The sequence below is a fragment of the Salminus brasiliensis genome, chromosome 3, assembly GCF_030463535.1.
Source record: "Salminus brasiliensis chromosome 3, fSalBra1.hap2, whole genome shotgun sequence".
NCBI lineage: Eukaryota > Metazoa > Chordata > Actinopteri > Characiformes > Bryconidae > Salminus > Salminus brasiliensis.
The window spans coordinates 41,205,510-41,220,239 of NC_132880.1; the positions used below are offsets into that span (position 1 = coordinate 41,205,510).

General features: G+C 39.7%; 1 protein-coding gene across 4 annotated transcripts in view; it reads left to right on the top strand.

Annotated features, from left to right (window-relative positions):
- LOC140552168 (uncharacterized) overlaps positions 1-14,730 on the top strand; it is a 54,307-nt gene that overhangs the window by 5,641 nt on the left and 33,936 nt on the right. For all 4 annotated transcript variants that reach the window (XM_072676237.1, XM_072676238.1, XM_072676236.1 and 1 more), the window contains exons 15-33: positions 688-768; positions 1,348-1,428; positions 1,797-1,840; positions 2,161-2,229; positions 2,354-2,378; positions 2,613-2,624; positions 4,304-4,378; positions 4,522-4,661; positions 4,786-4,893; positions 4,968-5,025; positions 6,118-6,168; positions 6,599-6,661; positions 7,068-7,207; positions 7,300-7,407; positions 8,592-8,649; positions 9,082-9,162; positions 9,343-9,807; positions 12,130-12,576; positions 12,736-12,807. In XM_072676237.1, coding sequence (XP_072532338.1) covers positions 688-768; positions 1,348-1,428; positions 1,797-1,840; positions 2,161-2,229; positions 2,354-2,378; positions 2,613-2,624; positions 4,304-4,378; positions 4,522-4,661; positions 4,786-4,893; positions 4,968-5,025; positions 6,118-6,168; positions 6,599-6,661; positions 7,068-7,207; positions 7,300-7,407; positions 8,592-8,649; positions 9,082-9,162; positions 9,343-9,807; positions 12,130-12,576; positions 12,736-12,807 — 2,178 coding nt within the window. The remainder of the gene's footprint in view (positions 1-687; positions 769-1,347; positions 1,429-1,796; positions 1,841-2,160; positions 2,230-2,353; positions 2,379-2,612; positions 2,625-4,303; positions 4,379-4,521; positions 4,662-4,785; positions 4,894-4,967; positions 5,026-6,117; positions 6,169-6,598; positions 6,662-7,067; positions 7,208-7,299; positions 7,408-8,591; positions 8,650-9,081; positions 9,163-9,342; positions 9,808-12,129; positions 12,577-12,735; positions 12,808-14,730) is intronic.

Here is a 14,730-nt window from a genome sequence, read left to right on the forward strand (position 1 = left end):
TCTTGGGATCCAGAGTTTGTCTTTTAGAGTTCATAATCAGTAGTTTTGATGTTCTGCACATACATGCTTGGTCTGCGTAAGTTGCATAGTGTTCAAGTCTCTTGATTTTGTAATGTAGTTCTTAATTAAACTTAAGTAAAGCTAGTAGTGTATTGTATATGGATCTAGAAAAACATGGATATAAAATTCCCATAACACTAGCATCTCCGGGCGCTGGGATTGGGCAGCCCTGATGTTTTGTCATTGATTCTTTTAAAGCATTGGTTTTCTGCTTTCTTTCAAGCCTCTTCCTGCACTTGGGTGATTTATTGGCCTGTGTGTCAACTTGTCCCAGTCCACTTCTCTAGTGCAGTGTGGCAGTTTGTTGGGGGTTGGATTTGAAGCAAGTGGGGGTTAATTAGAAACTTTGAGCTGCAGATAAAGATGAAACTTTTAACTGTTAATGGACCATGTAGTTCATAGAGCTTTGTGCTGCTTGTTGCATTGGTGGAGCCCAAAATCTTTGTGTCTTCAGCTGTCTTGTGTTCTTCTCGTTATGGTAAATTCAGTTTTGACATAATTCTGTTGTGCCTTTTGTTGCTTTATGTAAGGGTAAAAATGTTGGCATCAGTATTTGATCTAATACATATTCAGAAAACTGTGTTCCTTGTTTGAGGTGTTTGACTCTATTATTTTGTTTTCTTGTAGCTCTGAGCAAGCTGCAGCAGCTTAGACTAGAAAGGGTTCAAGGAGAGTTTAAAGCCAGTGTTGTACCAGGAGAACAGTTTGGTAAGTCCTATATGGTTCTCTTACTCTCTCGTCACTTGGCCATAAATATTAAAGTGAGACATATTCAGTGTGATTCTCACCATTTAAAATAAGACATACTTTGCTTTAGAAGCTTTAGCTGGAGTACATTTAAGTTAATAAGTTTGGAGTTTGATATGTGAATTTCTCTGCAGTAATCATGCCAGAGAGAGAGAATCCCCTTTTCATAGCCTCTCTCTCTCTCTCTCTCTCTCTCTCTCGATAAAACATTATCTTTCATACTTATTATTTTTAATCTAAAACCAGATGTTTGCACAGTCTACTGCATAACATACTATACTATAAAGAATTAAATGATTTTAAAGTATGAAAATAAGCCAGTCACCACATGACCCTGATCGCTTCAATGCAATGCAGTCATTCTTGGATACAGACAATGGACAGCATAGTCCACTTGTTTCGCATGTACTAATAGTATAGTGTATAGCATTTTGTTTCTTCCGTGTTTGTGACTTGTATCTCCATTCTCAACTAAACCTCTCTGACTCAATTCTCCACTCTGTTTCTCATGAGGTTGTTGTCGTCTTGTCTGTTCTGCAGTATACCCCCCAGATACACATGTATCATGCATGGCACCCACAGACGACTCAACAGAACAGGAAGCGGAGGTGGTGCGCAGAGGTATGGAGAATTAAACACTGATCCTGTGGTTTGTGGTATTGAGGGCCAATCTGAAGAAGACATTCTTATTTGAAGAAGCTGATATCCTGCATCAAGTCTGACATTAAATAAAGTTTAAATAATAAAAAAGGTTTCTTTTAAGCAGCTTCATTAGTACATAGCAGTTCTGCCAACTGACTTGAGGCTAATTTAGGTGTGCATTAGAGAAATAATGCCATTAGAAGGTTTTGTGGGTGTGCGCATGAGACCAGTGGTTTTTACTTGGCACAAGTGAGAAAATGAGTTAATTGATTGGAAGGGACAAATTGCCGTAGAGTAGTGTGTAGAGAGGAAACATGAGTGTAAATATTTTATTTTTCACTTACCAGAATCTGCTCAAAATGGAGGTAGTGGTCCATTCATTTTGTGTGTGGTAAGTAGAAAATCTGTCCTGTTATGAAAACACTTGTACTTTAACCTGTAAAATATATTATTTTTAATAAGTAATATTTGGACCTGTAATCACTAATCTGTGATTTAAGTGTTTTATTGTCATGCATTGTGAGCTAAACCACTTCCTGTAAGGCACACGCAGAGCTTTCCTCTGCATGAAAATGTCTGCCATAGTGAAACTGACATCTTCAATATATTGAAATTATCAGTGTGGGCGGAAGGCATAGTGCTTCTGCTGCTTGAAATAATGATTGGAGGTTTGCTTTGTATCATTGGAATTTGTTTTTTGCTTTGTCACAGGAATGTAACCAGACTTTATCCTACATATCGAATTACAAGAAACATATTAAGGGAAGTGAACACAAACAGGTTTGTTTTATGTACTTTGGTTTAATGAATTTAGCTGAATGTGGTGCATAGGTGCAATTGTTATGCAATTACCCTCACACAGATAACTAATACGGTTTTGTTATCTTTGCCAATCTAATTGCAGAAACTTGCTGAGCTGTTTGGACCAGGTAGCGTTTTAAATTTTTAATGTAAAGAGAAAATGCCAACCATACCTAAAGTGTTTCATTTAATTATTTTTACTTCCATCTTGTCATCCTTGTGTTTAATCTTTTGACTCATCCCACATTCCCACAAAATAATTAGGGCTGTTTACAATTTCCCATTAATCGTGTGAAGTGATGAAGTGGGTTTGTCATGATTAATCCCTTTCGCTAACTGACTGTCTCTGTCTTGCTCTACAGGCCTGTACAGTGGTACGTATTTCGTTCAGCAGCACGAAAAAGGCTGTTGTGTCTTAAGCCTTATATGGTATCCAGTGTTCTGGTATGGAATGTTTTGATTAGGTAACCCTGATCAAAAGCTCAGGGTCTTACAGTAGATAAGCCTCTTTTTCTCTCGCCCCCTCATTTTTAAACAAGGGCAATATAGGGCCATATTCTTTTCTAATGAACAGCCAGCCTATATTGTTGGGCACTTAATCATCATCATCGCCATAGAATCAACAACAATATACAAATAAAATGCAAACACAAATTAAGTGGAAATTAAAAGCATCTATAGTAGGGGTTCAATAAAAAATTCATTCATTAAATTTGATCGTCTTAATACAGTATACTGCAGAAATATGATTCAGCAAGAAGGGTGCCTGACTGTGCCTTGTATTTGCCTAACCTAACCCTTACACTAATGTTAACCATAACCTTACCCTAAACCATAACCTAACCCTTACACTAACCTTAACCATAACCTTACCCTAAACATAACTTACCTTCAACCATAACCATAATCTAAAAATGGTAATGTCTGCTGTATATGCACAGCTTACAAGTGTTTGCACTAGGAGCATAATAATGCAACACATAATCAAATCGATCAAGTGTGTGTGTGTGTGTGTGTGTGTGTGTGTGTGTGTGTGTGTGTGTGTGTGTGTTTAATTTATTTATTTAGTTGAAGGGGGTTTTGTGAATGAAGTGTTCAGGATCAGGGGTGCTACCAGTGTCCCATGAAAAGTTATTACCCTGGGCCCCACAACACTAACGATTATGCCAAAATATGTAATACATTTTTAGGGCCCTCTGTAATAACTTTTCACATTGCACTGTGTCTGCTTTCTCACTAATTTTTCCAATTTGCTAATAAGCACTTTCATAAAAGATTCCATATCTGTAGTTAATAGAAAGGCAGAGTACAACCTTTTATTTTGTAAGTATACAAAGAGTGTAAAGACTAGGGCACTACGTACAATGCGTTAGCCTGAGACCAGCACTTTCCCAAAGCAGTATAAAGCAGCCTGACTCTGCTTGTCTTGTATACCATCCTTATCTCTTCAGCTACCCCTACGCATATTTTTTTTTAGTCCCAATGCATATGGGTTGGGTCCGCTAATGTCCAGAGTAAATGTCCCTTTTTCGGAGACCTAGGTACTTTTTGCATCCGTTTATGTCCAAAGGCATCACATGACTCTTTTTGAAGAGTGCTGACACCTGCAGAGCTGGGAACTTCGGAGTCCTTCCAAGCTGTTCACCTCTCCTTCACCCCATAGCAAGCCCCTCCTCATTTAATAAGGGCTTTGCACTAGTTTTAGTGTGAGACAGGCTGGCTGTGTCATGCAAAGGCCTAGGAATACAATACATTTGTTTAACATGTTTTAATGTAAATAACAATCAACTGGCAGCACCCTGAGCCTGACCACTACATTTAGATTTCCGTTCTGATAGATGCTAGCATATTTCCTCTAGCATCTAAAATTCAAAATGTGCTAAATGTAGGACCCATGGATGAAACTAAGGGGTGTGTTAGCTATACAGTTTTAAATTTGATATGCTGCTTTATATTTAATTGCACTACATTTTCAGTCATTGCAGTAAAGCTTATTTCATACACACATGCTTTTGTACCTCTCTACTTCTCATTTTTCTCTTTTGTTGTCTAGGACCAATCACTGACATCCAATTGTACCACTACCTGTGGTCTCACTTTGGGAAGGTATCATCACACCCATTAATTGGTGAGAAGAACAATATACTAATCCAACCATTGGCAATACATATTTTATTATAAATGAAAGTTAACATCTTACTGAACTTTGCAGATTTTTAAATGCAAAATGACTAATTGCACTGATTCTAATTGTTTAGTCTGTGTTTTCAGGTCTGCATCTTCTAACAGTATTTGTGGACAGATGGAGTCAAGGTTCAAGCCCAGCACTCTATCTGTGCCATGCGTGCGAGATAAATATCTCCTCTGCTTCAACTCATCTTACTTCCACACAGCACTATGTCAATGTTTTTGTGAGTAGTCCTTAACCAGTGACCTTTCTAAGGCATATTTTGCTTGTTGTGTAATAAGGTGCATGTTTAAGCTTCTCATTAAATATTATTGTTTTATCATTTTAATGTAATTACTTGTTTTTAGGCGCACACAAAACCGGACCTGGTGTTCCTTGGTTCTCAGAATTCGAGCCAAGTTACAAAGTTTGCACAAGAAGAAGAATTGAGGCAGAGGAAAGAGCTCATACTGCGAGTAAGACTTTTTAAAGTATACAGTGATTTTGTTTACACTCGTAAAAAATGCCTACTCATGTTGTCTCTTTTCAGGTGTGTGAGATTCCAAGTCATCTGTGGAGGAAGTTCAAGTGCTTGTCTTATGAGAGGAGTAAGGCCGTGAAATTATTTCTATATGTAATGGAGAACTTCTGTCTGTATTTAAAAAAAAAAGTCCAGGTTTTGATTAAATAAAAGTAAATGGTTAACATAACTGAGGATAAATAATAAGTGTGGGAGAAGGTAATTTGGTCTTGCTAGTGGCAGCCTGTTCCCTGGTAAGGCCTTACCTGTCAGTTTCGCCCTCTTTGAACCCAGTCACAGCCTCTGTACCTGTCCTTAAAATTGTATTGATTTTCTGTTTGGTGAGGTTCTGTCTCTGAAGACATGTCAAGGCTTTGTGTCAGGACCCGTAATTCTTGGCCTTGTGCTTTAATGCACTACAGCTTTGTTCTTCTGCAAAGTTACCCTACTATTGTGTGATTACTGTATGCTGAAGATTACATCTTCAACTCTCCAAAGTGTTTGCAGAATAGCAGTTGGGTCTAATCAAATCAAATGTATGTGTATGTCTAGAACTGATCACAAGCAGCTTTACAGAAATCCTGTAATAAGACCTAACATAATGCTTCCGATGAGCAAGCTAAAGATAACACTTTTGGTCACCTCTGGTCAAAAACACTTTTAAAAACACACAGTATTTTAAAACTCTGTGTACCACCACCACAAGTCTGTGGTTATGCTCCGGTTTACTGATCGTCATAGTAGTGATGGTAAGAAAATTCAAAAATATTAATGGTGAAAATGTCAGCAATTAAAGGCTGAAAGTTGAAAGTTTAATGTAGTTTGAAATGGAAGGTGGGCAGCTAATCTGTAGCAGTAGTTGGAGGTTGAACATCTGGTCTGAGGTGTGTAGGAGAGCCCCACAGTCAAACTTGCATCTGTCAGGCTGGACAGGTGGGCAGTCATTTATTCAGAAAAAAGTAAAGAAGTGTCTGTGGCTAGCAGATCTGACTATAGTTACTTTTCCCTGATTATACCCCTGAATACGTTTTCATAACCGCAAATACACAGACACTTATAAATTGTAATAGAGGTCAAACACAAAGGCGAGTGATTAAATGTGTGGGTGTGGATTGGGCAGAATAGTACAAAAAAATGTTCAAATTAATTTGTCTGTTTCCCTTGTCTTCAATCTCCCTAGTAATGGCAGCAATTGAGAAGCACAATTCAAAGTTGAGCAGATGTATTGAAGGTTGGTATTTTATATTGAAATATGAATTTGTCTATTTTCTCCCAATCGTATCTTATTTAATCCTCTTTAAGATTTAACCCAGCACTGTTGGAGGTTGTTGTAAAATAAATGTTGAATACTAGAGTATCATACTTCACAGGATTAACTAATTTCACTTCCTGAAAACTTGCATCGGCACCCAGCTAATTTGGATATAAGAGGTGACCTTTTGTCTTAAAGCAAACGGGCAACACTGAGTGGCAATCTGGTCATTTCACTAGCTACTTACAGATGTCTATTGATCAGTGCTACTAACAAATTCCCACTCTGTCTTGGCTGGTCACAGCTCCAATTTATATTTATAAAATAAATATATATTTATATTCTATATCTTGCCTAATCTATATTTTGCCCCCCCTCCCCCCCCCCCCCCCCCCCCATCTCTTTACAGTTCAGCAGCGAGTGACTCTACAGTCATATGCCAAAAGTTCAGACAGAAAATCTCCGCTAGTGGGTGAGTGCGGGTGCAGGGAGTATTGTAATCTTAAACATTGTGGCACTGTAACTGTAGTTCTTAAGCGAAGTCACAAAGCTTTGCATTAACAGTATGCTTAGGGTCCATGCATGTGTAGCTTGCAAAACATTGTATGTTCTTATTGCTTCTGCACAATCTACATTTCTCATAAATCTTTGTAATGTTAGTAACCTTCAATTTACCTCAGAACTGTGTAGGGAACTTTGACTAAATATGTAATCAATTATAGAATTGCAAGTGGTTCTGGTGGGACTTTATTTTTTTCCCACCCAAGTTCACAAACTACACTACCAATTTATTCATTATAGTGAGAAGATTTATGGGAATTAAATGTTTATAGAGCAATGTTTATAGGGCTAAATTATTTCCCCCTGCTTTAAACCAGGTCTGCAGTATATGGTGAAGTACAGTACAACACAGCCTTTTCCAAAATGTGGTTACCTCTGTTTGCTGTGTGAAAGGAAGCTCCCTGAAATGCATGCCATTGTCCACATTTTGAGCTTCACTCATATATTTGCCTACCTCGTAAGTATTATAACCATATAAATCTTCAGACAAATTGGGTGATTTCTGTTGTGGTATATTGAATTGACTTGACTTGTTGTGGTGTTCCACAGAATATAGCGCACCCTGGTTCCCTGAGCAAGGATGATCATGAGCAGACATCGCTGATTGTAGACCTAGCACAGCAGGCAGAGGCAATCAGTCCAGAAAAGACTTTGCAGGTAGAAAGTGTGTGTGTGTGTGTGTGTGTGTGTGTGTGTGTGTGTGTGTGTGTATATTTGGCTAAAGATACTACAGTTCTGGTATCAGACAGTGTTTTTTTACAGTCTATTTTTGTTAGTTGAAATGTAAGTCCTGTTATCCATTGCTATAATTTAATTTGTTTGTTCCTCACCCATTGGACTTTATTCTCCTTTTTCATATTTTAAATATAAAATCATATATTAAATATACAATTATTTTAACTGTGTGTTTACTAGTACGTGCAACCTTAGCACTGTGAATAAGTGAGTAATTAAGACTCAAAAGATACAGTTTGGACTCTTAGGAAGAGTAGGTAGGCTTATTTCCCCCAACTACAGTGTCACGTCTGTGCATATACAAATACATGCCTAATGGGGTTCTTTTACTATAATGGCCTGATGCCACAAACAAGCTTAAATGTGCCCACACATGCATACATCCTTATGTACACCACAACACCACAACCAATCTATATAAACTGGGAGATAGAGCTATAATGCAGAGAATGCAAAAACTGGAATGTTTTCAGCTTCCAGTAATTGTGTAGTAAATGCATTATCATGACTGTGCAACATGGGGTGATGGTCATGGATGAATGTCACAACAGTGGGCCTCAGGATCCCACCACAGTATCTCAAATACTGCATTCAAAATACCCTCAATAAAGTGCACCAGTGTTCATTGTCCACAATATATGCCTACCCATACCATAACCCCACCGCCACCATGGGTCACTCAATTTACAATGTTGACCTCAGCAAACCGCTCACCTATACGACGCCAAATGCACAGTCTGCCATCGGTCTTGTACAGTGTAAACTGAGATTCGTCTGTGAAGAAAATACCTCCAACATGCCCATGCAGCTTATGGTAGAGAGCAACAGGTAGACATTCCTGCAGTCAGCATGCCCATTACATGCTCCTTCAAAAAACTTGCGACATCTCTGGCGTTGTGCTGTGTGATACAACTGTGGCCTTTTATTGTGGCCAGCCTAAGGCACACCTATGCAATAATCGTGCTGTGTAATCAGCATCGAGAGAGAGAGAGAGAGAGAGAGAGAGAAAGAGAGAGACTCTGTAACATCCAAGCTCATTAAGAAACCTTCTCTTTTCTAATAAATGAATAAAATGGAATAATCTATGCATCTCCTCTGTTTTCAAGGAAGTGGAACTGCAGTTTGGAAAATTTCACGAGGTTGATACAAACCCATTTAAGGCCGGTGAGTAGGTTCTACCCAAAAAAGGCTAAAGGAACAAACTTTTTCCATCAGCAACTTTTGAACATTCTGTGCTTAATGAAGCAATATAACCTCCATTACCGGTTATGTAATTGCCAAATTTGTGCATGCATTATAAAATTGTTTCTTTCCAAATGATAACTTGGGAGGATAGATAAAGCCATGAGAAAGCTGTAAGATAAAGGACAGGATGACTAAGACGCACAACAGAAAACTCTCTTACTGGCCTCTCATGTATTGTTCTTCTCTACGAGGAGAGTTTGTTTTAATTTTATTTTTGTACATTTGTCTCCATGAAAATCCAGTCATTCTAGTGATCAAAACAAAAAAACTGTTTTTAGTAATTTAGAGTACTATACAAACAGTATTGCCTTGAAAATAAATAATAAATTTCTCTTTTTTGCTCTCTTGCAGCTCTGAGTGCTTTGCAGTCGGTGTTTAAGCAACAAGGCCTGGGAGAACTGACGCCTTCTCTAGTACCAGGGGCCAGACTAGGTGCGAACCTGTTTGCCTGCTTATTTTAGGGTGTGCATGAATGACAAAGGAGCATTTCTTTTTGAGGTCATGGGCCAAAACAGGCTGTAATGGATTTTATTTGACTCCTTCACTCAAAGATTGTTTACCATATGATCTTTACCTTACGTTTCAGTGTAATGTATTTATTTTTTGTTACAGTGTCCTCTGTGAAGAAAGATTGCCAGAAAGATTCTTTGCAGTGTATCAAACAAGAAAGCAGTGATTCATCACACACACAAAGTTCCACATCCATTACAGATTTAAAATCTCTAGGTCTCGTACCAAAATGCACAGAGCGTCTGAGAACCACAAGCCCTGCAACAAACATGCTATCTGCGAAACCTTCACCGGCTGCATCAACATGCACAGAGTTTCCTGTTGCCTCGTTCAATGCACCACAGCCTGACTTGCTGGAAATGGACACCAACCCAGTCAGCCCAGCAGTGCCTTCTCCTCACACCACAGTGGCCAAAGCGTTCTGCACAATGTCAAAACCTCTTCAAACCCTGGACCTGAGCTTTACTGAACAGCAGAGCAAACCAGCACAAGATTCAGGGAAACCTTCGGAAGCATCTGAAAAACTGAGGCAGTCTTCTACTTGTTTGAAAAACAAGGAACGAGATGGTAAGCCTATTTGTCTCATGTGTCCTGTTTGTTTTTATCAAGAAAATGACTTGGGATACCTTAGAAGTTGGCACACCTAAAACATGAGTGGAGCATTAAAAATGAAGAATCGGCTGGGCACACCTATTGCCTAAATAGCTGACCTTTATGTCAAAATCTGTTTTAATACCAAGGCTTATGCTGCTATGCTGTTTGCATAGGGTATTTTTAAAGCAGCATCATGCGACAATTGGTGTTTCTTGCTCCTGGACTCCCTCTACAGTTGGGAAGTGTAATTCAATTTCTGGACATGCTGAGATGCAGAATGGACATCAGAAGTAAAAGAACCATGTGGACTGAGGTGGTAGAGTAACTTTACAGTGTCTTGCACAAATATGATTCAGCTTACAAAGTTTTTGAGGCTGTTTTCTTGCCCGTTTTGCCAAAGTTGCATGGTGCAGTATCAGCTTTCAGCCTGGAGTATCATTGATTGAGATGCCCTTCTCCTTACTACAAGTCAGTGGAGCTTCACACTGAGTGCTGAGGGTTTTGAATCTAATGCAGACAGCTACAGGAAGCCAGTGAATGGAACGCTGCACAGTAGGAACATGGCTGGAGTTGTCACAGCATTCTAGATCAACTTTAGGGGCCTTATGGCACGCATAGAGAGACCAGCCAAAAAGGAGTTGCTATAGTCAAATCTTAAAATGACAAGACTCTGATCAAGCACCTGGGTGGCCTCTGTAGAGAGGAAGGGTTGAATTCTTTGGATGTTGTAAAGGAGAAATCTGCATGACTGAATCAGGTTTGCCGCATGAGTCGAGAATGATAACTGGCCCTTAACAACTGCACCAAGGCTTTGTGCTTCTGCAGAGGGAGAGACCAGGGAGGTCTTAAAGGAAATAGCAAGATCCTGGTGAAGTCCAGCAGTTCTGGGGATATAAAGCAGCTTGGTCTTGCTGGGGATGATTTTAAATCAATGAGCTGTCCTCCAAGACATCAGCAAAACATGCCGAGATGCGAAGGGAAACTAGGGTATCGGGACAGTGTAATGTCTGGGAGTTTTCATAAAGCATCTGGTATCATGAGTTTGGAATGTTTATGCGAGGGGCCTCTAGTCCAAAGGTCAAGGAACTCCCAGGAAATTTGTCACAGTTCCAGACAGATGAGAACATCCTATTTAAAGGCCATATGTTTTACCTCAGTTTACGAAAAACAACCAGCTTATGAAACAACCAGCTTATATAAGTGGAGCGTTGGAGCTGTTATTCAGAAGAGATTCATAGTGGCTTCAAGCACTCTCTGAGGCAACCCATGGTGTTTGATTTGATGCTGTACAATCCAGAGATCCTGAGAATCAGGACTGAGGAGGCTCATGGAGTTTCTGTAAAGTGTGCCCATTTGAAGTAAGACTGGTTTGGGTCCTATATAATGTCCTGAGAAAGGAAGACCATTTTGACAGAACAGCCAAGGACCTTTTGAGAAGAAAGGAAGAAGAGCTATTCAGAGGGTTTAGAGAGGAAGTTTGTTTTGAAGAATGCTGGAGGCTAAGAATTATGCTGAGTTGATGAGTTGATCTAATGTTCAACTCTTCATCTGCTCAGCATATAAAGAGTTGTCAGATAAAGAGTTAAACATTAGATCAATTTGACGAGCAGGATTCTGATGTGCCACACACTGCCACACACAAATGTACACAGCCGGTAAGCTGTGTACATTTTTGTCCTTTCCAGTGTAGCTGAATAGAGGGGATGGTATTGAAGGCTTGGTGCTTCCCTAATGGGGAAAACCCAGTTATTCTAGTGATCAAAACTAAAAGCTGTTAAAAAAAAGGTAAAGGTGCACGTATTTGTAACCTGTACTACGTACAGCGAAATGTGTCCTCCGCATTTAACCCATCTGTGGTAGTGAACACACACACTAGTGAACTAGGGGCAGTGAGTACACACACACCCAGAGTGGTGGGCAGCCAACTCCAGCGCCCGGGGAGGAGAGAGGGTAAAGGGCCTTGCTCAAGGGCTCAACAGTGGCAACTTGCCGAGCCCAGGAATCGAACCCACAACCCTGTTATCAATAGCCTGGCGCTCGAACCGCTGAGCCACTACTGCACCCACTGTTTTTATTAATTTGGAGCAAAGTACTATACAAACAAAAATGCCTTGAAAGTAATTTCCAGACTAGGTGAGAACCTTTTATTTTAGGGTGTGTCTTAGGGTGTGTCTTTTTGAGGTCATGGGCCAAAACAGGCTAAAATAAATTTTATTTGACTGCTTCACTCAAAGATTTTTCCCATATGATCTTTGCCTCACGTTTCAGTGTATTTTTATTTTTTTTATGTTACAGTGTCCTCTGTGGAGAAACATTGCCAGAAAGATTCTTTGCGGTGTATCAAACAAGAAAGCAGTCCTACAGATTTAAAATCTCATGGTCTCGTACCAAAATGCACAGAGCGTCTGAGAACCACAAGCCCTGCAAGTTTAGACTCAACAAACATGCTATCTGCGGAACCTTCACTGACTGCATCAACTTGCACAGAGTTTCCTGTTGTCTCGTTCAATGCACCACAGCCTGACTTGCTAGAAATGGACACTGACCCAGTCAGCCCAGCAGTGCCTTCTCCTCACACCACAGAGGCCAAAGCGTTCTGCACAATGTCAAAACCTCTTCAAACCCTGGACCTGAGCTTTACTGAACAGCAGAGCAAACCAGCACAAGATTCAGGGGAACCTTCGGAAGCATCTGAAAAACTGAGGCAGTCTTCTACTTGTTTGAAAAACAAGGAACGAGATGGTAAGCCTATTTGTCTCATGTGTCCTGTTTTTTTTTTGTTGTTTGTTTGTTTGTTTTTTGTTTTTTTAATCGAGAAATGATTTGGGATACCTTAGCAGTCGGTGTCTTTTTTTTTTTTAATTTTTTTTTAATCCCCCCCCCCTCCCTTGTCTATAATAGTGCCTCAGATCCCACCTGCTTCCAATATACTGTGGAACTACATGAAGACATCAATCAGAGAACCAGTAATAGGTTAGTACTACTTTATTTACCCCCACGCATTCCTTTTGTACGTCACCACAAAATATAGATCAAGCTTCAAGCTGTGAGCATGTTCAGCATTATTTATGAAATTATGGTGGAAATCATGCAAGAATGATAACATCAGAGTTCCAAATATGTGCCCATGGACTCAAAAATTATGGTGGAAATCATTAAGAGTGATCAGAGGCAAGGAAAAGGTGAAACCGCGTTTCCTTTATTCAACTTGCCTGAGGAAAAGTTGAAAACCTCATCAGTGCAGTTTGCGATTGCAGGACACTATATGCCACTATGCTTATTACTTATTGTAAGATTTGAGTCTTTGGTGAAAAATTATTCGGTCAAATGAAGAGTCTGAAGAGTCTGAAGATATGCTTCATCAGTTAAATGATGGAAAAATGCCGTTCAAAAAATGCAAAAGATTATGAATAACCAGGATACAAATCATGTTTAAAATCAGGTTGAGTAAATAAAGTCAAAAATCAAGAAGTCTGGCCCAAGCCAGAGTAAAAAGCAGAACTATTATGAGGAAGAGTTGAGCTGAGAGAATTTAAGTATTGTCTGTCAACTTGCATTTGGTCTCAAGTTGTCAGGTGGGTGCCCAAAAGGCTCCACCCCCAGTGCACTTTTACTGGAGGTTTTATACCCTAACGGAGTACACTTTATCGCATCATGACAGGCAGTCAGGCAGTGCTAGAGAGTCAGCATGACATTAAAGAGAAATGTCTCCTCAGCAGCCTTTGTAATTGTTGTATCAGGTACCGAACAGTCATGACAAACAATAACTAGCAATTAACTTGTCCACGAAGAGATTGTCCTTCAGGCAGGAACAGCACACAGGAGATCTGTGATGTGTGAAAGGGAGGAAGGAAGGATTTATTGGAGAAATTGGTGTGTGTGTGTGTCTGTGTGTTTTTAAGGTATGTTATCTGTGGCCAGTGAGCATGTGTATGGGACCTTGGAGGAAAGGAACAGGGTGGGATGGATCGGTCTTTAGCACTACAAAAACATGCATAAACAAGATAAATGGGCTGGAGTAAGGTGTCAGCTTGTTCTTCTGGGCTTGCTGGAAGACAAAACAACTTCGGCACATTGCATGCATTTCAAATGAACTAATACTACATTTAAAAGCAGTTGCATAAAAGTTTAAAAGTATGATTGGTAAATGATTATATAATATTGTAAATAAGTAATGACCTGGGGTGGATGTACACCAAGCATTTCTCTTACATTATGTTGTAAACTGAATCAGAAAAAGAAGAATCAGTAGACCGCTGACAGCAGATAACTCTATTTGTAGAGCTCTGTTGTTGGTCTTTAGCATCATACGAGAGAGCCCAAGAGTAGTTTGCGCTTGCAGTGGTAAGATAATTGAACATGAGTGGGGCATTGAAAATGAAGAATCGGCTGGGCACACCTGTTGCCTAAATAGATGACCTTGATGTCTCCGGCATTCATTCCAAATCTGTTTCAATAACCAGGCTTATGTTGTAGGGTATTTTTGAAGCAGCATTAGGTTGACAATTGTTGTTTCTCCCTCTACAGTTGGGAAGTGTTGTTCAGTTTCTGGTCATGCTAAGAGAAACCATGTGGGTTGAGGTGGTAGAGTAACTTTACAGTGTCTTACACAGATAAGTTTTTGAGGCTGTTGCCCGCTTCACCAAAATTGCATGGTGCAGTATCCGCTTTTGGCCTGGAGTATCTTGATCAGTTCTAGATCAACTTCAGGGACCTTATGGCACGCATAGAAAGACCAGCCAGAAGGGAGTTGCAGTAGTCAAATCTTAAAATGACAAGACACTGATCAAGCACCTGGGTGGCATCTGTAGAGAGGAAGGGTTGAATTCTTTGGATGTTGTAAAGGAGAAATCTGCATGACTGAATCAGGTTTGCCACATGAGTCGAGAATGATAA